This window comes from Grus americana, chromosome 4 (assembly GCF_028858705.1).
Source record: "Grus americana isolate bGruAme1 chromosome 4, bGruAme1.mat, whole genome shotgun sequence".
NCBI lineage: Eukaryota > Metazoa > Chordata > Aves > Gruiformes > Gruidae > Grus > Grus americana.
Window position 1 is genome coordinate 80,637,615 of NC_072855.1, and position 23,884 is coordinate 80,661,498.

Below are 23,884 nucleotides of genomic sequence, written 5' to 3' on the forward strand. Positions count from 1 at the left end.
AGACAGATAACACAGTAATATCCTTTAGTTGCAGAGGTGTGCAGAGAAAAGAAATAAGCAGAATAGAGATCCAGGTTCCCAAGCAAGTGAGAGAGTACTGGGAAAATGCTAAGTTCCCAACTGTACTGTGCAAACTCAGCGTAACACAGAAGGCAACGAGGCACCGCGTTGCTGTTGTACAACTGTTTTTCACTTTGAACTGGCAATGTATCTCAAAAGTGTAACTAACTGCTTTGTCCTTACTAGGATTTTTCCTCACACACTTCAGCCTGCGCTAGGCATCGACTGTGGCCAGCTGAACGGACCAGGTAGCTGTCGCAGCATCCTTTGACAGTCGATGGGACTTCTCTGGAGACCGCTTTGGAGAAGGTACTTGACTCAGGTACTCTGTACTGACGTGGGGAGGAGGTTCATCCGCTGTCGCCTACAGAGAGAGGCCACACAGGCTGGCCGGCAAACTCAGCGAGTGCCGCTGAGGGTGGGAGGTAGGGTATTCCATTCCTGTATCCCAAACAGATGTTTCACTTATAAAAATAAGGCTCATTTTTAGCAAAAATTCTCACCAGTTGAGAACCACTGTTTGTTGCAAGAGGTGTTTTGAGTAATTTGTTTTTGATGTGCTGTAATGTTTAGCCCCTGCTGCAGTTGTAAGGGGAAATACCCCAGCTCTGGGAGGCACAAGGCACTGGATTTTGAGGAAGGGGTAGCAATGCAAATCACGCTTGCTCTGTCCAGCTTAATGGCTTTCTCCACTGCAGCCACATAACTACAGGTTCAGATCTAAAAATATCATGTAGCCAGACCCTAAATTCAGATTTGTTTCAGTGAGTTTACAAGGATTAGACAGTAAGTGTAAAATGCTCTCCATGGTATTCCTGTCCCGTGAAATCATGTCATCGCTCTGGGAAATGAGTTTCCATTATACTCTAGTTTTAAAAACACAAGAGAAAAGCAAGGTGGGATAAGGAGCAATGAATAGGTTCCCCTTTTTGCCAAAGGCATCAAGAAGTAAATCTACTGGCTTGGCCAATGTTTTAATTACCTTTAACCTCATGTCAAGATGTGCTTCTACCAAACTCAGCAAACCTTGCGGTTAAGAGAGCAATTTTGGAACAAAGTAAATTGTGCAAAGACAGTTTCCCTAATGATAAACCTACCAGTGCTTACAACAGAAATATGGGCTTTAACTCATTTTTCACCTCAAGATCTAAGCGGTTATAAAAATGTAAGTAACTATTGCTTGCCTCATTAGCTGATGCTTGTGTGTACAGTGGGAGCACACGTAGGACTTTCATCATCAACCCCCAAACTTGCTGGACCGCAGAGCCGTGCCAAACATTTGAATTTCCTGGAAACCACCAGGAACCCTTAACCTCAAAACTTTTAGCTGGAAATCCGGCAAAAGAAACTGTTTTACACACTGTTTAATAAAGCCTTGTATACCACAAGGCTGGCAGACTGCCCGCCACTTGGAATCACTTGACTTGCAGCGTAACGCCAGCACGCAGAGTGACGATGGCCGTCAGTCGCGCATCCCGCCTCGGTGAAGGCAGCTGGACCTCGCAGCGCGCGCAGCCCGAGGCGCTCCTCCCGAAGTCAGTGCTGGTTCCTGGAGCAAACGGGCAGACCCCGCTTGGATGGGAGGCTCTTCCTGGCCTGAGGGAATGCCGCAGGACTTTCTTTTCCAGGAAAGAACTTACTAAATGGCAAGATCTCGAGCTGTTCACAAAAGCCTACCAGATTTGCCAAGTCTTTCTGATTTATTTTGGAAAGTGGAGGATGGAAGGGTGGCTGTAAAAAAAAAATCTAAATGAAAACAACTTTTAAATATGATAAACTCAAGTACTGTGTAGGATTATTTTTTTTTAGGACAAATTAAATGTTTTGATTGGCTTGAAACAGCTCCCCCCGCTGTTTTTCCTGAAACTCCACTCAAACAAATAATTATTCTTGAGTGACCCCAAAAATACTTCTCCCTCCAATGTTGTTTTTGATTCAAATATTAAGATATAAAAATCAGTTCCCCTGCTTAGGGTTCTCAGGAAACGGTCTACATGCCTAAGCAGCATTCAGGCTCAGAAGTAATGAAAAGGATACGTTCACTGTCATCACACGTAATTGGCTGGCTGCTTCAAAAAACATTACGAAACCGGGTAGATTTTTCTTTTGAGTATGGAGAATTGATGCTTGATATGACAGAAGGGCATTGGCGTTTTCTTTAGTCTGCCAAGCTGCCTGTGGAAGAGCTATGATGTGAGCTATTAAAAAAGAAAAGGGGCTTCAAAATGAGCACTGAAAGCAATGAATGTTGTAATTTTCAGTCACATGCTAGAGGTGAAATTCAAAACGAATGGACTTAAAATGGACATGACTAAAATCTCGGCTCTGGTCCTGGTGGCAAGATAGGATGGGATGAACCCTGGAGAAAGGAGAAGCTTGAATCAGAAGCTGCTGCAGCAGGAAATCTCTCCAAGGTTAGAAAAGAGATGACCCGAATCTGGCTCATCAGCCGTGATGGTGATGCGTGCAGCTTCTAGCCGTTTCATTTAAACGGCAATGCGGCTCGTTAGAGAGGAAAGCAGGTTCCATACAGAATAAATGAGTCTGCCCCAGTCTGCTGACTGCAAACTGGCAGCTATCCTCCAGCACTTGGTAAGTTGATACGGTAAAGTTCAGTCAGGGAAATTTAGTGATTCCAGGTTGCCCTGACTAGGAAATAATCCAACAGTCTGCACGGTAGGCTCTTGTCTATCTAACCAGGGTGCACAACATTATGATTACGTGTGCATGATTTCTGTGGGTAGGGAGAGAATATCACATTTCAAGCTAATGCCTCTTCTAGCCTGTAAAATAATTTCTGATGAAGTGGGTTCAGACAAATGAGGTAGTGCTGTAAGAAAAAAGTCCTAGCGTACATCATCCCTTCAGAGAAACCGGCCTGTAAATAACGTCATTAGAGATCCCTCTCACATCTCACGGAAATGCATTCAGGCTGCAGCGGTAACACGGATCACGAGATAGATTATTCAAAACAAAGACAGACTCCCCCCACGCTCCCGCAGAGCCCAGAACTGAGTTTGTTATTTCATGCTAACTTGGACTCCTCAGATGCAGGTTCTCACAGAAGTGTGTTTAAACTCCAGAATCAGAGGATCGCGAGATCCAGAAGAGGAAAGATTGTATTTTCCTGGCCAAAATCTCCTTCGCTAGGCCACTTAATTAGCGTGTGTTGGAACGGGTTGAAGCTTCTTCTGGTAGCCCTTTATTATATTAAAAAACAACAACAGCAACAAAACCACGAAGAGATGTTCCAAGCTAATGCATGACTATCTTTGGGGTTCCCTCTTTTTGTTAAGGTTTTCACAAATACAAAATTAAATGTCTTTTCTACATACAGAACAAAGTAGAATCAAGTAACTGATTAGAGTATGTACAAAAACTTACACATTCTGTCTTGTTCTTTAAAAATATAAATATCAATAATGTTCAGTAGAATGGGTTGGTTTTATTTTTAAGGCTTCATTCTTTTAGATCCTTCATTATTTAATGAGGTGCCAGGGAGGCAGGAAAGAGAGGGAAGGGAGGAGGTCATGTTTTTTATTAAAGGTAATGTGTTTAATTCTCGTGAGACTCTTCCTCATCTCTGGCAGGAGGAGATTTCCCTCTACATTGATTTCAGTTTCCAAGAAGCAGAGGTGGAAGGAAAGGAAAATAAAACCTTTATTATTGCTATTTTTTTCCTTCATTAAAATCTTGTTTTAAACCTGTCTCTGTTCATTGTCTTTGTAGACAACCATCTGCCAAGTACTTGGATTAGACTTGAGCAGCAGGACTGTACCCCGGGTCCACCTGGGAAAAGTTAGAGTGAGGAGGAGACTGCTGGAGGTGTTTTACCACCGGCACCGGCGGAGGTAGCAAGTGCTGCAGCTAGGGCAGCTGCTGCTGTTGCATCCCTGGGTGTGAAGTCTGTGGGGAGGCTTTCCATCAGGCACTTGAGCTGCTCCTGACCCAGTTTGATTTTATCGTCTAGCTCTCGCTGCTCTATGAGGAGCGCGGACTTCATCTTTACAAAGTGCTGGTAGTCCTGGAGCTGTTCCTCAGAGAGGTAGTTGCCCAGGATCTCCAAGACCACCCGTTCTCGACGGTCAAGGTTTTCCTTCAGTTCCCGGGCATCTTCGTGCTGGCCAGCCAGCAGTTTCCTCTTCTCGTTCAGTGAACTCTGCACACACCAGAGAGAGTGCTTCAGTATCAGCAGCACCAAACTCACTGATTCCCCCCCTCTCCTTCCCCCCGACACCATGTTTGCCACCTCTGGGGGAGGCGGGATGGCTGCTAAGCTCCCAGCCACACAGTCAAAAGCCTGGGGAAGGAGGACAGACTCCTCGTCGTGGATTGAACGTGAATCCCACTGAATCAGACTGCGAACGTTCTAGTCAATATGGGGCGGAAAGTGCTCCAAGAAAGTCAGTAAAACTGGCTCGAAAGCAACAACTACCAGGAATATCTGGCTTTCTCTTTCACAACCACCCAAAGAATGTTAAAAAGCGGCTTCAACTGTGGTAAAAGGCAGCGGGTTATTCCCCGATGCGCAACGCCATACGGCCTTTCCTCCAGCCGCAGGTGACAGACAGGCTGTCCCAAACACGGCCGTTCTGTTTCGAGACAAAAGCTGCAGGATCTGAGACGTTTATACAAACCGGGACCAAGATTCCCAGGGACAGAACTGCGTTTGCTACTGCTTATACGTAAGCGCTAAGAAATCTGCCTTCCTGTGAGCCTTTGGAGGTCCTAGCTCATACAGGCGTGTTCTTGTGACTGCTGCTGCCCCGCATACCAAAAAAGGATCTGAGACGCTATGGCTGTGCAGATACGTACCCGCTCTTCACTGTTGGCGTTTTCCCCCAGACTACTTAGAACGTTCTCTACGCGGGCCAGGCGTCCCGAGAGGGAGAGCAAGAGGTTCACCACCTTATCCAAATCGCCAATGAACATCTTGTACTTGTCAAACTCGTTAGGTTTGCATAGCTTGCTGATCAACAGCTCCACCTCCTCTCCAAGAGCATTGTTCATCTTAATGTCTGCAAGCAGGCCTTCCTTGGCTTCCTTCAGGATTTCCAGTTTGTGGGTCAAGCTCCCGATGAGCTCAGCCTGTCAGAAGGGAAACACATTGCCACATCGGTCATTACCATGATCACCCCGGTCATATGGATGACGACAACAACAGGATATGGCTACGGTTCCTGAGGAGCAGGGTCAATTCAGCAACAGCTGACAAAGACGACGTTAAGGAGGAAACAGAGAAAACACTGAAATTCCACATCTGGGTGATAATCTGAATACCTGATCAGGTCGCATGAAGATATATTTGTTCTGCTATCAACAAGGACTGAGAGCGCCATCTCATTTGGTGTACTACATTCTGATTCCCTGCTACCTACATCTGATAGATGGAGGTTCTTTAAAGTCTCCGAGTGAAAAGAGCTACAGCCACGTCTCCTGCCACGTATTGCCCACTCCCTGCCCCAGCCTGAGGTCTCTTGTTTGGATGCTGTATTTTTTATGACCCAGAACTGTACAAAACAACTGGCAGAAAAATGAATTTAAGCTGCATTAATGGCATGACAGGAGGCTGAGCTGACACTTACTAATTACATATGGCTTAGCAAGAAAGAAGGAATTGCTACATATTTCCCCCTCCTGTATTACCCCGAAACTACTGACTGCTCCTTGCTTGGCCGCCTCAGCGTTGAGGTGCAAGCCTCAAATTCGACTGTTAACCAAAACTCCCTGCCTGTGCAGGCACTGCCTCAGGCAGAGCGGCATCAAGCATTTACACCAAAGATGCTCTAAATTTACTTAGTGACTGAGCAAAGCCGTGGAGAGAACACACCCATTTTGTGAAAATGCTGGCAACTGTTCTCCTGCTGAAGAAAAGGAGGCCCCCGGGGTTCAAGTGACTCCAGAAACAGCAGTGCTGCACATGTGCCGCAGATCCTAATTTCTGTTAGGATTTAGGGGAAAGACATATGCAAAAGCAGCAGTCTATGGCCTGGGGCTTGCAATTCTTGCTTCCATTTACTCAGAACTGAGAGCACAGAGAGGAGGGAAAGCTCTTCGTAAGGGCTGGCTATTTTCAGTCTCCTCAGTTTATGCACCGCTGAGGCACCGTTACATGTACGTTAATCTACTCTGCATACAGATGCTGCAGGATCAAACAGAAGTAAAATACGAGGTTGCCTGAAAATACTCTCTCAAAGTCTTCTTTCCATTAAAACTGATGGTCATTTCAAGCAGGGAGGCAGTCTACTTCGAAGGAGAAAGGATCTTCCAAGCCAGGTCAGGCTGGGGGTTGCTCTGAATTGGCCCTTATCCCCCGGGGTGGCCTGCCAGAGCGGGGTTTCGCAGCAGGGAATTAACAGCACTGTTTAGCCAGACGCCACTAGATGGTACACTTTGCGTGCATCCTCTGGTCCGCGTGCTTTTGTGGCTGCACTACAGTCTGCTGTCAGCTTCCACGTATAGGCAAAGGCTGAATAAAATGCGAGTAATATTCCCTTAAAGCAAATGTCAGCTGGCAGGCTTATGCTGGAATGACTGCTAAGTCATGCTGTTTGTTAGCAGTGTAGTTCGGGAGGACAGGAGAGCAAAGGTGGTACCAAATCCCACCTGCTAGGGTAAGGGATAACCTAAACTCCTTTATGTGGACTCTCCCCTCAGTAGGGCAGGTAGCATCCAGAGACAAGAACCAACACTTGCCCTTCCCTGTGCCTATGATGCTAATGCCACCTTCAAAAGAAAAATCCGAGGTCCTTATCAGTTGATTGTTGGGCTAAATCCTGAGGAGCGAAAGAAGGAATCCATTTTCAATGATTATGATGCCGGTGGGAAGAACTATATAGCAGGACTGTACGGGCTGGACACAAAGTCTGGCATTAACCTCGACAGGTTTTCAGGAGGAGCGAGCTGCTCAGAACTGGCAGTTGTTCCTCCCTGCTCCGGGAGCTTTGCTCAAGGTGCACACCTGCCCTCCAACCGCAGCAGGAGGCTACGGGACTGCTGGGAGTGACGTACCTTTGTTCTGAAGGCACGGGAGCTGGACGGGGACTGTGAAATACTTGCTTTGTGTTCATTAGTCAGTGACTCTCCTGCGATCCCAAATGCCAACCAATATAGCTCCTTTGCATACTTACAATGGAAATGAGTTTGGTTTATCCAAATGACCTCTCAGAGTAGCTGCCTCCTCACATAATGCCTATGCAAATGTTCTTTGAGACAGACCATGAACAAACATGCCAGGCAGATCTTGCTGTCTTGGCCTGATCACTCCCCTCTATTTCTGTTTTTCCATGCAAATGTAACCTTTGAGGCCTGAGATTTGTCCTCCGTGGCAGGCTCACATCTACTTGCAAGCCTGTCAGATACTTGCAGCATGTCCCCCGACTCCTTGGAGCAGCACCCTTGTCCTGTTTAACCACTCCCTGCCTTTCACGTTGGTGTAAACAGGCAGCCGGGTTTGAAGTGAACAGCACCCCAAGAACCGATCGAATGCTACAGACGTGGCAGGGGCTGCGATCACCTTTGAAGCTGGGTGCTCTACAATCAATGGCTTGGGCCAGGAAATTAAAGCAGCAGACAAAGGCCTTAGGCAAATGCTTTTGATTAGCAACACACGCATGACCTGTCTGTGGAGACTTGCTACCCAGAATCTGTGTAGGACCACAGCAATAAGAGATGGCAGGCACAGCGAGTGTCTAACCCATTCCAGTGGCATGGTATGACAGCTCCTAAAGACTTGACGGGGTCCTGCCTGCGCCTCAAATGCTCCACAAAATAGGGCTCATCTACTCGCTTAGTACTTATAATCTGTGTTACAGAGCACTTCGATGGAGGTCCCATTCTAGCTGTCATCATATTAAAGCCTGGTGGGGAGCATATTTTGCTTAGCAGATAAAAGCTGAGAACAGAAACAGAAAGGCAATATGAAAAAGAGGGGTGACCTTTCAAAGTCAGGGCTGCAGGACAAATTGCATACTCGCAAACATCACTCAGCCTCGCATCTTCTCTCTGCTTTTTTACACTTGGTGTAGGGATGAGGACCCAGAGAGAAAATGTGAAGTCGTGCCAGAGACACAGGAATTCTCTGCGCTTTGACAGAGAGGCCGAGTTTGGGAGCCTTCCTTTAAATCCATGCCTGATTTCCGTGCAGGCAGAATTAAGTACGACATTTACAGCGTATGGGACTTGCACAAATATTTGTATCCTTCAGCATGTTTAAACTCTGCTGTTGTGCAAACAGCACGAAATATGGGCTGTGCTACTCTGTGCAGTGCAATGTAGGAAGTCTTAAATTTACAGGCAAGCAGGCACAGCTGCTTTTGACACGAAGGTAGGAGGTGTGTGAAGGGAGGCACAGACAGGCAAGTACCTGCCCGTGGCTCCTTGGGATTTGTGAGCTTTGCAACATGTCTGTAATTACCAGGTAACTGATGTCAGACAACCACAGGGGCAAATTAGAAGGCCCTGCAAAAGCCCTGGAAGACAGAGCACCCAAGCCTACAGCAAGAACTGCAGGGGCCATACCTTAGTGAAATGTAGCTGTAAGGAGAGAGGAATATGTTTCCTCCTCTCCCGCCCTGCTCTCCTCCCACCCAAGTCATTGCATCGAGGTTGTGCTGACTGAGCTGCTGAGGTCCACGTGGCTTTCGGCAGGTCAGTGAAACAATAAAGCGTGCGGGAAAAAGAGTAACTGATGTTTCTTTGGAGGCAGTGAGTGCAGACAGCAGGTAAAATGGGGAAATTGCCTTCACTGAAGCGGAGAATCCTAGGGCGAAACCTCACGTACCGAGACTGCACAGTCACCAGCTGGACTCTGTTCCTGTTTCTAACCCGAGCTGTCCTTGCTCCAGTCCCTTCACCTCTCCCTTTTCCTTCCGTGCTACGGGACAGGGACTGCCTCTTACAACCTGTACGCTCAGCGTTTGGCCTAATACAGGCCTGCCTCAGGGTCGTGCAAGATTTCTACTCACGTTTGCAGTGAGTACTCAGATTAGGGCTCTTGGTTCAATCTGGGTCGCCCTAACGAAGCTTCACAGGTGGCCTAAATGCACCTGGCCCCCATGCCAAAACCTGACATCAACTAGAAATGCACTTTACTTTAGGGGTTGTTACTACTGTTTGAGGAATGTAACCAGCAAATGGTGGTGTGTGCTGAATTTACCTTCTTCTCATTGATGTCCAGCAGCTCCTCTTCCTCACCTACTTCTTCTGGCAAGTCCTTGATTTTATTCAGCAGTTCTGCTTTGGGTGCCGAAACATTGTAATAAGCAGGACAGGTGACCAGGGTTACAGGAGCTTCCTTTTCTTCTCTCCTACACCACAGTGAAGAAAAAGGAGGAGTTCAGTCCGAGCCCGACTTTTTCCCATGCCCAGATGCACGGCTTTCCAGCAGGCCCTCTTTGGTACCTTCCCGGTGTTATTAACCATAAAGGAAAAGGCCGATTCCTGCCATCAGAGGGTGCATGTCAGCCGCTTTCCCATCTCTCCCCTGCGCAGAACAGCACAGCTGCTCTGGTAAAATGTTGACTGGTTAACAACTCTATAAGGATCAGATCCTGGCCGGAGGTAAATCAGCACAGCTCATATCTCTGTTACTGTGGATTACAAAGGTTAAGATAGCAAAATCAAGTAACATCTCCAGAGATGGTTTGTTCCCTGCCCTGTTACCAAGCTCAGCATCGTTTTCTACAGGGCCCAGAGAGGTGAGCTCCAAGACCGCACAGACAGCGGAGCTCATGAGAAAGGGCATTCAGAAATGCCCTGCCAGTCCTCATGCCTGGGAACTGAGAAACTTCCTATACAGATGCAGAAAAATTCAGCACAGGCTTGTCCTTAAAAGCAAGCAAGCAGCGAGTTCTGCTGCGACATAAGCCCACAACCCAAACAAGCAGTGCTTACGTGTCATCTTCAACTCCTGTCCTGCTAGCTTGCTTCTGCGTCATCTTCCTTTTCATGTTCTCCTTCAGCAAGCTGGCTCCACTGGGGAAAAGCCCTTCCATTAAGTCCATGGTTGTCTTCATTTTGGAATCGGGATCCAGGATATCAGCCAGAGACTTGTCTTTATGGACAATTTCTTTTGCTAGAGCTTCTGACTTAATATCCTCTGGGGTCTTTGTCTTTGTCTTCACTGGAGGTGCGGCGCTGAGCATCCCGGAGTCCAGGCTGCTGTTTTCTGACTCTCCGGTGATGACTGCTGGCTCTCTGTGGTCACCTTCGGGTGTAGTTACGGGATGTCTACCAGCACTGTGAGGCCCTTCAGAAGCAGCAGGTAACTGGTGCTGCTTATCCACAGCAGATGGAGAGCTAGTCCTCTTTGACGCAGGTGGCGAGAGGGGCAAATTATTTTCACCGATACTGGTGCCCAACCCTGTTATCTCCCTCTCGGCCAGGGCTTTGGGAAAGCTTTTGAAGCTGCTATGGACAGAAAAATTCCGTGAGATGAAGATAAACTTACCACACAGGACCATTGTGAACGCCACACGGGGAAGGCCTAAGACAAGTAAGTTTTCCTTCTCTCTGGCGTATTTTTGTGTCTTACTTCTCATTTCAACATGGAAAGGCCCACAGTATGAAGCTACTGGCACTAGAAGCGTATTGTCCCCTCAACCCAGACACTGCCGTTTTGTCATTCCAACACAGAAAGAACCAGTGAGCGACAACTCACTTTGTTTTCTGCTCACGGCTGGGGATGTTGCGTCTCACCACCTGGGAGTACCATCCTGAGCAGTCTGTACTCGCTTGTCCTTTTCATATTGGAAAGGTCAATCACTACGGCCAGATTCTTCCCAGATGGAAATCGGAGCAGCTCCTTGGGAGCAAGGGAAGCTGTGCCGAGTTAAACCAGCTGGGCACCTAGCCCAAAGTCCTATCCTTCAGGAAAAAATCACTATACAATGTGACCGTGACATATTTGTGTTGTCACTTCTTGGCAGATGGTCACTGTTTCATAACAGCATTATTTTGTGCCAGGTCTAAAATGTGTTCTGGGAAATTCTAACTGTTTGGAAAAACCATCGTGGATTTCCATAGTTCTCTCTCAAAAACCAGTAACTGGAAGGAGTCAGCAGCCATTTTAACTCTTCATGCTGGAGCGAGTAAGAAGCAACCCCATGGAAATCTATACGGTAACCGCAGGGAGAACGAGACCAGGACAGTTTCTCGCCCATAGCCCCCTTTGCCTTGCCGGCTAAGCACCTGTCAGCGCATCTGCCGATGGCCTGCAAAGCTTTTTGCCTTCTTGCTTTGTGCCCTGCCCTGCCCGCATCATTTGACAATCACGAGCGGCAGCGAGTCTGTCTGTCTGTCCCGCTCCCCGACAAGCCTCCCGCTCAGCTAGCAGCTGTGGGTGGGTCGTCGCGGCACGCGGGGCTGCGGAGGTCAGTCACATTTGTCTGGAGCCCCGCATATCTTACTGTATATGGCCCTACAACACCCGAGACGCTGCGTTACAGCCTCCCTTACCTCACTTTGGCCTCCTCTGCGAGCCTGGTGGATTTGTCTCCAGCTGCCCCGTTCCCCCCAAGCACCGCCGGTGGGGGAGGAGGTGGGAATTCTTCCGTGCTGTTCGCAGAAGTGCAAGAGCTCAGGTCAGGAAGAGGACGGGGTGGCAGTGGGGGTGAGAAGGGTGGAGCGACGACAGCGGGCTGGGAAGGCATGACAAAAACCTCGTCGTCTTCATCGTCCTGCAGCAATGTCGGGGGCGTGAGCTGCAGGCCCGACTCTGAGATCTGGAGATGGGTTGTCCCCTGGGGAGAAGGAGTCTCTGGGTCAGAAGAAGTGCTGCTCTGGGTCAGCAGGGACGGCCACCTCTGGGAGAACTTTGGCCCAGCTGCTGGAGGAGACACCATAGCCCTCGGGTAGCTGTTGTCTTTGACTGACTGAGCCCACACCACTTTGGGTGGGAGGGATCTGTGAAGCAGCCCGGCTTTCCTTTTCCACATCATTTCTTCTGTGGGAGTCTCGGGCGATCTATCCTGGATAGCATCCAAAGACTGTGCCTGAATATTACCATTGCCTTCAGGGGGAACAGCAGCTCGTTTGGTGTGGTGCTGTCTCAGAGCCTGGCCGTCACCTGCACTCTGGAAGTCTGAGGGAGTCTGGGTGGGCGTGTTAGAGGAGGACTGGCCAGATCCAGAAGGAGTAAGGTTAAGGAACAAGGGTTTAAAGCCTTGCATTTGCTCAGGATAGTGACTCCTTGCCTCTGTTGGCGACGGGACAAATGCAGAAGTCCTGCTATCTGGCCTGGAGAGTTCTGGGAGCTTGTGGTTCTCAGTCAGTGCGGTGGACCCGGTGACAACCTCGCTGCTGTGGAGAGGATGGGGATAATAACTTGTGAACGTCTTTTTTTCTGAGTGGCTTCTTTCTTTCTTGCTGCAAGACCTAAATACCAAGAGACAGACCATGGTAAGATTAATAATTAATCAATGAGCAAGAAAAGCTATTGTGTACCTCCTTAATGAGGAAATTATGCAACCGCATCAGAGGTCTGGGTCGGTGCCTGTTGATCTAGGTGAGATACAGTTGTACTTTGACATTGGGAATAAAATCCATTCTACAAATGCTAGGGACGCAGAGCCAGAACCATTCCCACCCACCCTCTCCCATCATTTCCAGTCTGTGCTAGACCACACACACATGTGCACACCTGTAGCAAGCATCACAGCAAAAACTTAATAGATAAAATTTTAGGAAAACTTAAGTGCCTGGCTTCCTTTCCAGCCTTGCTTTGGATTTTGTTTGTTACAGATGGGGCTAGTAGCAACTGCTCTAAGATAGACTACTTGACATTATCTACCATCAAACTCCATTCTCAATTGCTGATAATTTTAAGAATTTCAGCTTTATGGGCCAAAAATTCCCATAGCATTATCTGCTCCTTTTGGACAGGTGCCATTAAAATGATTCAACGGTCTCTGAGAACAAAGTGAGGCCAAAAAATGCACTATTTTGACTGCGGAGAAAAATAATAAAAAAAAAGAGTTCTTACAACCTTGGAATCCTGTTAGAAACAAGAGCTCCACTCAGACAGGCAGGTGTTACAAAACCCAAAGCCACTTCAACTGCAAATGGATGTTAAGGCTACAAAGCCAGCAGATTAAATTATTCCTTCCAGATCTTTTAAGATGTTCTCATGTGAGTCTGAGAAATAGTGTCTGGCCTTTGAAGCGAGGATCCTGCTCAGAATACATAGCCAAACCTACTTGCCTGTACGGCTGTTTAGCTGGAAAACAAAATGAGCGGTAATAATAGTGCTAGCAGATGCAAGAGAAGATGGCCTAAAAACATGAGGCCATACCATAAAACAATAAAATACAATAAAGCTCTACTGCCAGTATATTTTCTGTTCTTGAGGTGCGTTGTTCCAATAATCCAGTACTGCCAATATCTGTGATGTTTGAGACTTGGGCTCCAAATTTGCTCTCGGATGTACTGGTACAAATTAAGAATAACTCTGTGTCAAAGACATGGGTCGTTCTGGCTTTATTCTGGTGTAACTGAGAATAGAATTTGGCAGCCTTTGCCTGGGGGTGGGGAAACTTCCCAGACAGACTGCTCTTGATATTGTCTGTGGTTCCTGGACAGTAGCAATGTGTATTCTTTTCAGATGCTCAGTGTTTGTCAGAAACACCAGATGGTAATTCTCTAATTGAAAGATCTCTCCTACTGCGGAAGCAATTGTGGATTCTAAAACTGGTGGGACAACAACCGTTCCCAATGGCGCTTAGGAGACAGTTATTGTATGACACCTGGTCATATGTAAGAGCACGGAGCACATGTGACCGGGCCAAGTGATTGCTGGCCAGGGTTTCCCTAACTTCACCATTTGACAGTTTTCCTCCTTGAGCAAGCGGGGTGGTAGGGATGGTCCCATCTCCCCTCTAGCACATTAAGCAGCTGTGTCCCAAGGACAACTAGAAGCATAATTCCTACTGCTGTTGCCTTGCCTGAAGGGCCTGTGCGTGGAGTACGCTGCAGACAGCGATAGGATGGTGATGGTTAGACGTGAGAGGACCGGCTAGAAACCCGGCTGTTTTGGGCTGACTGTCACAGGACAGACAAAGACTGTGTCTCTTAAGGAATAGATTAAAGATGCTACAATAATCCCATACGAACCAGACTGTGAAACACTCACTCACACTGGGGCAGGGGAACATTCAACAGGATCCTAATAGTGGAACTCCTGTGAATCACTGACATGTGGGTAAGGTCCTAGTCTGCCTTTCAGTCTGTGGGGGATTCAGATCTCATTCTCACGGAGAGTTAAATGTAAAACTTCTGCCCGGTTCAGCAGTGCACGATCAGAACCCTCTGGCTTCCAAAACTGATGCCCATTCTCTTTCAGGTCATTTCAGCTGCAGTAACTTAAGAAAAAATCACTCTGCGGCTAACACTTGTAGGAAGCGATTTGCAGCCTGTCTAGTGGGACCCTGTGTCCTCAGAGCCAAGGGCTTTTTCCTGGCTTGTCCCATCCTTTCGTTCTATCTTTTGGGAAATCCAGCTCTGATCAAGAAGGGAAAGCAATCTCATCTCCCAGAAGAAATGTGCTTGCGAACATGCAGGATGCCTACGCAGCAGAAACATCATTAAACTGTTAAGTTAATACCAATAATCTTTGTGCAGTGAAGCATGAAAATGAGAAACCTACATTTCGTGCCCCAATAAACTTGTTTTCAGTCTGGGTGCTCAATCACATTACTTGGAAAATAGGTTGGGGAAACAAAAAAAAAAAAGGAGGCGGCCTCAAGTAGTTACAGAGAAGAATGATGAAATAGCATCTCTAGAAGAAACAAGGAGGCTGGATGAACTAAAACAGCTATACTGTTCTCTTAGGAAAAAAAATTGAAAAAGTTATTCCAAATCAAAGTAGATGGGTATGTTTTAAATAATCATAAAAGGATGTGCCTGAAGGCAGATTGAATCCCTCTAAAACAACATTTATGTCTTTTTAGGGGCAAAACCGGCAAGCCAGTCAGAAGTAAGATCCTGCTAGACTAGGAGCCTTCCTCTACTTCTAGCTGTTGCTCCCTGACTCAGAGCTGCATGGTGAAACCTTTGGAGACAGCAGTGTTAAATCCCACTGTGACAACAGAGTGGGTTGACATTTACTGGAGGTCTGTGAGAAACAGAGCTCCTTTGTGAATAATTCTTTTAGTGCCTCTTGATGGTTTTTACTGTAATATGAGTTAGCTGTTTGGGCACTCAGAGCTTAGGGCAAACATCTATTTATTATTTAAATGTAAATACAGCAAGATCAACTTCAGTTCTAGTTAACTTCAAAACAATCCACTGCTAAGGGGATAGTTACATAAGTCCTAACATTATGGGGTTTATGATTATACTTTTCTATTTTTAAAAACATATCTCTCTCCCCTGTTGCTGAGCAAAATATGCCGCCTGCACAAAGGAAAGCAGCCTAAACACAAGCTCCCAATTCAGCAAGATAAATGAAATCTCCTCGTTGGAGTCCACGCAAATGTTCACTTGCTTTTGGGGAGGCAGCATCCTGGACTGGAGAAAACCAGACAGAGTGGGACATCAAGGTATTTTTTCCTTTAGAATCTTTCAGTTATGATAGCATCTGAACGTGAGTTCTAGCAGCAGGTCAAATACATTTTGGAAGTTACGTAACTGGAAATTTGCTGCAGAGACATGCTCTGAGATGACACGAGGAGGACTTGATAGTGAATTAATGTCTATAGCGGGGAAAAAAAGCTCACAGCAACTTACTCATCCTCACTCTGCTGGGCAGAGCACACCCAGAACTGTGCCCATGCAGATGTTTTCTCTAGTTTGTCATGATCCATTGGTTTACACAGACAACGCGTGATAACTGCTGCTGGCAGCAGGATGGCAAGAGCTGATCCTGCAGTGACAAAGGGGACATTAACATACACCTACCTGGCTCCTGCGCTGACCACATAGAAAGGATCTCTCACCATGGGGCCAAATTCACTGCTTTCCCTTCTCAGCAGGTCCTGGAGTGCAGAGACAGAATTAGCAGCGAGCAGAAAGTAAAACAAAATAACAAAACGCTGATGCTTCCTATAAGAAGAGAGCACATTATGTTCCATGTACGGAAGGGAGGAAAACCCTAGCGGGGCGTACCTCTCTCCAGCACCCTACTCCTGTTTAGAGGACCTGTCTGCCTTTTTCTGGAGGGATTGTGGACCAACAAGCAGACTTAAAACATTTTTTTAAAGCCTCTCCTAAAAATATGCTCGGCCGTATCAGTGGGACCTAGGTGTTCACCTCTGTTTTACACGCAAGCAAGAAGCTGAGACATCACCGAAGCAGCCTTAACTGGGGAAGCTAGACAGCGAACGATCTGTGCCCAAGCCCAGTGCCAAAACAGGACTGAAACGCTCAGAGATGCTGAATGCCACAAAGGCTGGAAACTCCAGCCACAGGCAGAGGTGCTGAAAAACATCACAATGTCTGGCACTTGGTTCTTTTGAAAACCAAAGCTCAGGAATTACCTCCTCGTTAGGCATTTATGTCATCTAAAACCAGACACATTTTGCAGCTGACATACCTTTGTGAATCTGACTCTCTGCCCTAGAGCTCCCACTATAGGACACCGGGCTATTACAAGACATGAAGGCAAACGCTAAGCCTGCTTTTGAAGAGGTTGGTATTTTCTGCCGTACAATCTTTCCAGCAGAAAGCATTTCAGTGCCCTTTTCCCCACACCCTTAGTAATTTGCTTTTTTGGTCGGTGTTGCTGCAGAGGGAGAGCAAGTGCAGATCTTGATTTAGGAGTCTGGGAGCTGGGAGATATGCGGATTGAGACAGACTGAAAAAGCAGAGGAGAAGGAAGGCTGAGAATGCGTTCTGAGAGCTAGTAATTCCACACGGCTATCAATTTCTTCATATCTTTAAAGAAATTCCTGCAGTGACATTTCAATGTGATTTACATGCAGCCTGAAAGGAACATTAGACACTGTACACAAGGCCCTGAAAAACATACAGTGAGGCAGAGAAGTCTGCTGCTAAACTGGAAATAAACATTTCCCACAAAAAATCTGAAAAGGCCAAAAAAATTCTTACAGAAATCACCCTGTTGCTTTGGCTTTGTCCCCCACTTTTATAGCTGTGGTTTTGTATTGGAGACAGATCAGAAACAACCTAATTAAGAGAGCACTTAAACATAGACTTCCCTTTCAAACAGACACTTATGAATTGGTGCATATGTTGGAAGTCAACCATGCTTTCTTGAATTACAATTTAAGAACAGGATTTTCACAAGTGCCTTGCTGCCTCTGGGACTAAATCCTCATTCCAGAAGTGGATACAGCTAAATCTCTCTGGGAAACAGCAGCAAGGCCTGTCGCCTCTTCTACACTTGAACCAAGACCCTGTGAGCAGGTCTGCAGTGCTGTTGTCTTCCTCGAGTCACCTTCCAACAGGCAGAAACTCTGGTTTGGCTGCTGAACGTGTGCAAGATTAAAAATGAGCCAACAAGGGGGAAATAAAGATCTCAAGAACTACCCTGGATGTGCCCTGCCTGAGAGAACGGGCTGGGTAAAAACGAAGTAGGACTGCTTGTTGTCCAACCTGTCACTGAAAAGTACGTTTTAGTGATTTTTCTCTTTCTGGATGCCTGTTTTTGTTGCTGCTCTGAGTGTTCCGGGAAGCAGAGAAAGAGTCGCAGCTTGGCCTTCACCCTAACTCTTTCTTAAGGACCGTCCTCTTACTGAAGGCGAGACTTCATGATTGGCAAGTGTGACAAAATTGCACAGATGATCCTGATGCCTGGCTGGTGTGGAAAAATACCGATGATGAGATGAGACAGCAGTGGTTATGGAAATGCATTCCGGTCACTTGATATCCACAAGCTGCTTTTTTAATTCTCTCTATTTAAAAATGTAGCGTGGGATCTGAGGTCTGTCGAGGGAGAACATTTAGAATGAAGCACACAGCGAGTTTGGGAGGACGGCTCCTTCCCCTGCACCCCAGTTTGGCCTGTTTCCAAGATGCTGCCCAGCGTCCCTTTCGCCTCCTTTACGTTCCTTGACTCAGTACCACCTCGTGGTACCCAGATAATCTGTTCTGGGCCAGTAGCAAGTGCAAGAGTAGAAGGAGATGTCCTGGATCTCAGCTGCCCTATAAATATGCGAGACCGTGCAAACATTCAGACTATTTGGAGCAAGGAGCCTGTCCACACATTTTGGTTGTTTCCTCCCTCTCCCCGTGATGGAATGGAGCCTGGTGTGAAAGTGGGGATGGGGCAGCAGACCCACCACTGCTATAAATCCGCACGGCTCCATCAGTTGCCGTTACCCAAATAAGTCTGAACAAGCTTTCAGCCAGCTGAAGAGCTGGCCTGGGCAGTTGGTCTTTAAGAAGTTAGCCTGTTTCTACTATTTACCGTCATCAGAGTCAGTCAAATTCCCCATTTGTGACATCAGTGCAATGTTCCCAACCGCCAAGCAGGGGACATGGAAAGACTGGCCAGGGTCTCCGCTAAGTTTCCTCTGCAATGTTTCCCTCCAGGGCTGGAGGCAAAACATAATGGTTACTTGGCAGTGCCTCCGCCGAGCATTTCCCAGCACTGTCAGGCACAGTGGGAGCCAGGGCAATTTCGAGCAGCCTTTAATCTTCTCTACTTTGCAGCAGGAAAGCGGGCTAAGGCAGAACAGCAGCAACAGCGCATCATCGCCTTAATGGTACACCCCACCAGAAAGGTGCTCAGCGCTTCTCTGGCGATGCTGGCAGGTGAGAACAGGACACCTCAGATGGGATGTCAGGAGCAGCAAGAACACACGCACGCTGCCAGCATATGCACTGAAATCCCAGCATCTCTGAAATCCCTGAAGTAGCCCCAGCCGTAAGAAAGCTGAACAGAAGCAGTAAGCATTTAAAGCAGCATCCTGGTAATTTAAACACTATAAATAGTCTCTATCTCAACATGCGTTTAACCTCTCTCTAACCAACAGAGTAATTGCGAACACCGACTATCAGCTCGTACTCCGACATCCCCCTTCTTTCCCTGTTTCAGAGCACCCTGCTTGCCTGCACGCATGATCTCGTTTCCACATACCTGGTGTTTCTTATCGGCCGTGGGAGACGATCTGGAACGTATATGCACGGGGACTGTCTGATTGTCATACCTATCGAGCAAGTCTTCCACAGACACCGACTTCCCAGATTTCCTGGCAGAGGAGGGTGGTTCAAAGACCTGCTCCTGCTTCCCGTAGCAAGGCCGGCCCTGCGTGCCCAGAGGGTCTGTCTGCGTGCCTTTGGTGAGCTCTGTTTTGGCTCTGTAATCCCAGCACCTCTCTGTTTTCGATCGGCTCGTGACCGAGCTGTCCAGGCGCCCTTTCTTCTCATCTCCACTCGTGTCGAAGCAGCCCATCAGCCCAGGAGGAAGGGTAGAAGACATCTGCCCCGTCCTGGATATCCGCTCTACAGACTCTCTCCGGCGGTAAAGGTTCTGGTCCTGGAGGGAATTCATGCTGGAGGCGGAGGAAAGGCTCTGGCTGTCTGGGCCACCTGCCTGTAGGTAGGAGCTGTGAGAGCGCTCCTTCAGCAGTCCGACATCTTGCGAGGATGGCCGTCTCCCTGTTTTGCGTTCGATGTAGTCGGCGAGGGCGTTCTGCTGGAGTTGCTTGAGCTCTGGCTTGGAGAGGCTGGCTGTGGAAGAAGCTTTGCCATCCCTTTCGAAGATCTTACGCCGGTCAGCCACCGTATTCTCTGGGAAGACAAAGTGGATGCTCTTCTTCTGGAAGGAGAAGGGCGATGGCTCCCCATCAGAGATGCCCACCTCATTCATCTTCTCCGGCTCTGAGTAAGACCGCTTCTTCTGCTCTGCCGTCAGCCGCTTTCGGCCCCCGATGCGCAAGATGTGCTGTGTCTTGGCATAGTCCAGGGCAGAGAGGCTGCCTTCTGTTGGCGTGACGCTGTGCCTCTCCTTCGGGGTGTGGGGAGACGCTGCCGTGCTCCTCATGCCCACATGGGCTGAGGCAGGCCTCTGGGTTGCCCTCTTGGGCGTGCTGCCGAACGGGGGGCTGATGCGACGGAAGGAAGTGGCTCTCAGCACCCTGGACTGGGCATCTTTGATGCTGTTCCTGTAGGCCCTGTTAAACGGTGTGTCCAGCTGCGACCCGTGGGCATCCTGGACGTTATCCTTCCAGAGGATCTCCTTCTCGGGCTCACCTCCCAGCTGGAATGTGCTTTTACTCCTCGGTAGCTGAGCTGCCCTTATTTGCACCTCATTTTCAGGACACAGGCTGTAGTATTCGCTGAGTTTTGTCTGCTTCACCGAAGCCGCCATCTGCAGCTCTACAGGGCGCCAGTCAGCCTCTTCCAGCTTCCCGTTCCTGACGGAGGGGCTGGAGACCCTGCCTGGCTCGCTGGGCAGCTGGCCGGGCTCGCGGAGCTTGTTCCTCATGTCCTCCAGGTTGTTCACAGAGCACCTCGTGCTGGAGGGCTGGCTTGTCCTGCTCGGCCCGTAGTGCTGGCCGAAGCTGGGAATGCCAGCGCTCTGGGGCCGGTGAGTGCTTTGCTCCCGCTGCTCGAACTTGCTGACCTTCTCTAGCACTGAGCAGCGGGGCTTGCTGGCCTCTGGTTTGCCATAGGAAAAGCTTTGGGCGCTGCTAGAGCTGAGCCGGCTCCTCCCGAAATCAGAGGTCTTTGGGTGCTGCGGGGAAGAGGGCTCTTCGCACTTTGGCTCGGCAGCGTGGAAAGGAGTCACACTCGTGCTCTCCTCCTCCTCCTGCCTCGCAAAAGCCTGCGGATCCACATCACTCCACTGTTTGTGCCCCTGTCCCCTGTGATCCTTCTCTTTGCTGCTGCTGTTCAAGAAGGACAGTTTGCTGTTGGAATAACCCTCGCCTGGTTGCATCTCTTTTAGCTCGGAGCTGCTTTGCCTCCTGGAGCTCTCTGGGATGTTCTGCAAGGAGGAGAAGCCATACTGCTTGACCTTGCTGTGGCCCCAGTGGTGGTGAGCAGCAGCATCTCCTCTCTCGTTTATCTGTGCATTGCCATTTTTGTCCTCCTGGGATTCAGCCGTCCAGTCCTCTTTGGGCTGGTAATGGGTTTTTCTCTCACTAGCATCCCTCGGCTGAGGCTGTGGAGCTTGAAAACCGTGTTTGGAGGCCTGTGCAGTACTTGGGGTCTCTCGGTTGCCGTGTGCTACCTTGTAAGGGGGTGACAACTCCTCCTTCCTCGATGTGGTCAGGCAGACTTCTGGGCCTGCTGCACTAGGAGGTTTTTGCTGGAGAAGTTTTGCTGCAGCATCTTGTTTTCTCTCAGCTGCTGGGGGCTGGTAGAAGATGGTCGATCTGTTTGTAGTGCTTTGGTTTCCATTCTCATCAAAGCCCAGGGTGCTGCTGACTACGGCCTTGTCATAAGAGACTGGAAGAGGCGGAGAGTACCCACTTTCTTTGGCCAGAGCTGGATAAAGCATCCCATTATTGCTTGCAGAAGGCTGTGGCACCTGGGCATAGTGCGGCTCTGGGGAGGGTACTGGGTAGACACCAGTAGGCAGCAGGGGCTGTCCCGGCTGGGAATAGCTCTGCTTGGGCTTCATGGTGGGGCTGCTTTCTGGGCTCTTCTCCACCACAGTGTGCAGATGCCCTTCTCCAAAGGGGGTTTTCAGCGGCGGCCCCTGGGATAGGGTGCTGACAAGCAGAGGCCAGGTTCCTTTCAGCTGGGTTCGACCAGGCTTGTTCAGATCAAGGCCAGCGCATGAGCTGGGCCTCTCGTGATGCCGGATGGCTGCATAGCTGTCGCTGCGAGTGGGAGGCAAGGGAGGTCCCTTGGGGGGCTGGCTCTTGCTGTCCGAGGAGCCCTGGCCCGGCTGCGCCCAGGACGGAACTGCGTTGTGCCGGCTGAAGCTGTGGAACCTGCCGTGGCCGCGACCGTCCAGCGAGGCCCGGGCCTCGCAGCTTGGAAGCAAGGCGGAGGACTTCACCTCATACTCCTCCGAGATCCCTCGCTGGGCGTCGTAGACTGTCTTGACATACCTGATGTCAGCTTGCCTCATCCCCTCCTGCAGGCCGCCTCGGGAGTGCATGCTGTCCAGGGAGCAGGAGTGCTCCTTGCTGAACGGAGGAGCGGGATACTCAGGGATGCTAGAGTTGGTGGAGAAGGAGCTGTAGGCAGAGTCTCTCTTGCTGTGGAGGTGGGAGAGCTGGTCAATGCTGTTGGTGGATTTGGCCGAGGACAGGTGACAAGGGTGGTAGCCAGGGGAGGAGTGGTCCAAGCTCTCCATGCTGCCCCGGGAACTGTACTGGTCAGGACTTCTCCTCAGATAGCCATGCTCGTAGCCAGAGAGATCGCTGGTTGAGGAGCTGGGGAAGAGCGAGAGAAGAGTAAAAACCCACTGTCAGCAGAGGAGAGGCACAACAACTTATAAGTGAGCTCAGAAGCAAGATGTTTAGTTTTGAGAAGTGCAGATGAAAACCCATATTTGGGCCTTACTCCATCCCCTGTTTGCAGTCATCCCAGTTCACAAAGAGGAACTGCCTGACATTGCAACACATGGCTCTTATTTACCACAGAAGGGTGGGAGGGAAACGCAGACAGAAAGACAGTGCATCTCTGGAGCCAGGGAGGATCAACCCCACCCATCAAACCTATCCAAAGTACTTGGAAAGCTGAATGAGCACCGACGCCACTGAGGAGGAGGAGAGGAGCACGGGAGGCGTTCTGGGGGGGAATCTAATCTCTTTCCTTTTTTCCCATTTCATTTCTTTTTATGGAGACGAAGGCTATGTTCTGGCAGGCTGCCTGGAAATTCAGCTGTCCCGAGGCTAGTTTGTTTGCTGTGAGAAAACTAAACTGACAAGACAGAGAAGAGATGCATGTGTTTGTGCGTGGAGGCAAGTGGGGATGCAACAATAGAAGCAGTTTGAGAACGGTCCAGCAAGTCTTCACAGCCGCCTCCTCGTGTAGCTCAGCAGGTGCAGGTACACCGCAGCACCTGCTCCGAGATACGCGTGTGTCGAAAGAGGACTCGTGGCCGCCAGAAATGTCTTCAAAAAGAAGGATATTCAGAGACCTTTCTGTCAGCGGGAAGGGAGCTCCTTGTGCTGGCCACTGTTCTTTCTACACCTCACGAGGAGACATCACAAATTTATGTGGAGTTTCCCCTGGCTAATTTCTCCTCCCAGATTCAAGCAAATACACTGAGGATTTCACTTTTCTTCCCTCTGTTCCCAGCTCCCCTCCCTTAGATATCGCTTTCCCTCGTTCCCTGTGCAACTACATGCGCCGTCCTGGCAGAGCCACAGGAAAGCACCAGGAAAGGAAAGACTGCCGTCCCACGTGAAGGGCGGCAGGGCAAGGCTCAGAGCTGGAAACAGGAACAGAGAAGAGTCTGGGTTTGCCAGGGTGCAAGCCGCAGCCTCAACTTGCACAGGGAAAGGCAAGCTCCCTTTCTGCGTGCTGTGCTCCACTGGGATAACAAAACCAAACCATGCACTGGTGGAGCTGGGGATGCACAGCAACCCTGGGAATCAAGGAGGCAGCAGGTGTGTTTGGTAACCCTCTCCCTAACAAGCGTCTGCTGAAGAGCCTAAAGCTTGCTCCAGATCATATCACTTCCACCCTGCACGATTAACACTGACAAGCCTAAAGGACAGACAATGGGGGAAGAGGCTGCTAAGGATGGGGAAAGCAGAAGGAAGCCTGCCTGCAAGGGGAAAAAGCAGCAGGTCTGCAGAGAGATGCGGAGGAACACAGAGACAGGCAGGAAAGAGATACGGTAAATCTCAGGATAAAGCTGGTTTACTCATTTAAATGCACCACTCTATTTTAGTTTCAAATAAGTATCTCCCTGGCAATGCCCAGCCCTGGCCGGCTGGCCACTAGATGTTCCCCGTGC

General features: G+C 49.0%; 1 protein-coding gene across 7 annotated transcripts in view; it reads right to left on the minus strand.

Moving 5' to 3' along the window:
- Window positions 1-2,794: 2,794 nt before the first annotated feature.
- SHROOM3 (shroom family member 3) overlaps window positions 2,795-23,884 on the minus strand; it is a 151,540-nt gene continuing 130,450 nt past the window's right edge. For 6 of the 7 annotated variants that reach the window (XM_054824664.1, XM_054824670.1, XM_054824666.1 and 3 more), the window contains 7 exons: window positions 19,097-22,349; window positions 15,955-16,031; window positions 11,518-12,435; window positions 9,955-10,470; window positions 9,218-9,368; window positions 4,876-5,148; window positions 2,795-4,219 (listed from right to left, as the gene is read on the minus strand). In XM_054824664.1, the coding sequence (XP_054680639.1) occupies window positions 3,860-4,219; window positions 4,876-5,148; window positions 9,218-9,368; window positions 9,955-10,470; window positions 11,518-12,435; window positions 15,955-16,031; window positions 19,097-22,349 (5,548 nt within the window). In that variant the 3' untranslated portion in view covers window positions 2,795-3,859. The remainder of the gene's footprint in view (window positions 4,220-4,875; window positions 5,149-9,217; window positions 9,369-9,954; window positions 10,471-11,517; window positions 12,436-15,954; window positions 16,032-19,096; window positions 22,350-23,884) is intronic. The other variant, XM_054824665.1, reaches the window with a different exon arrangement.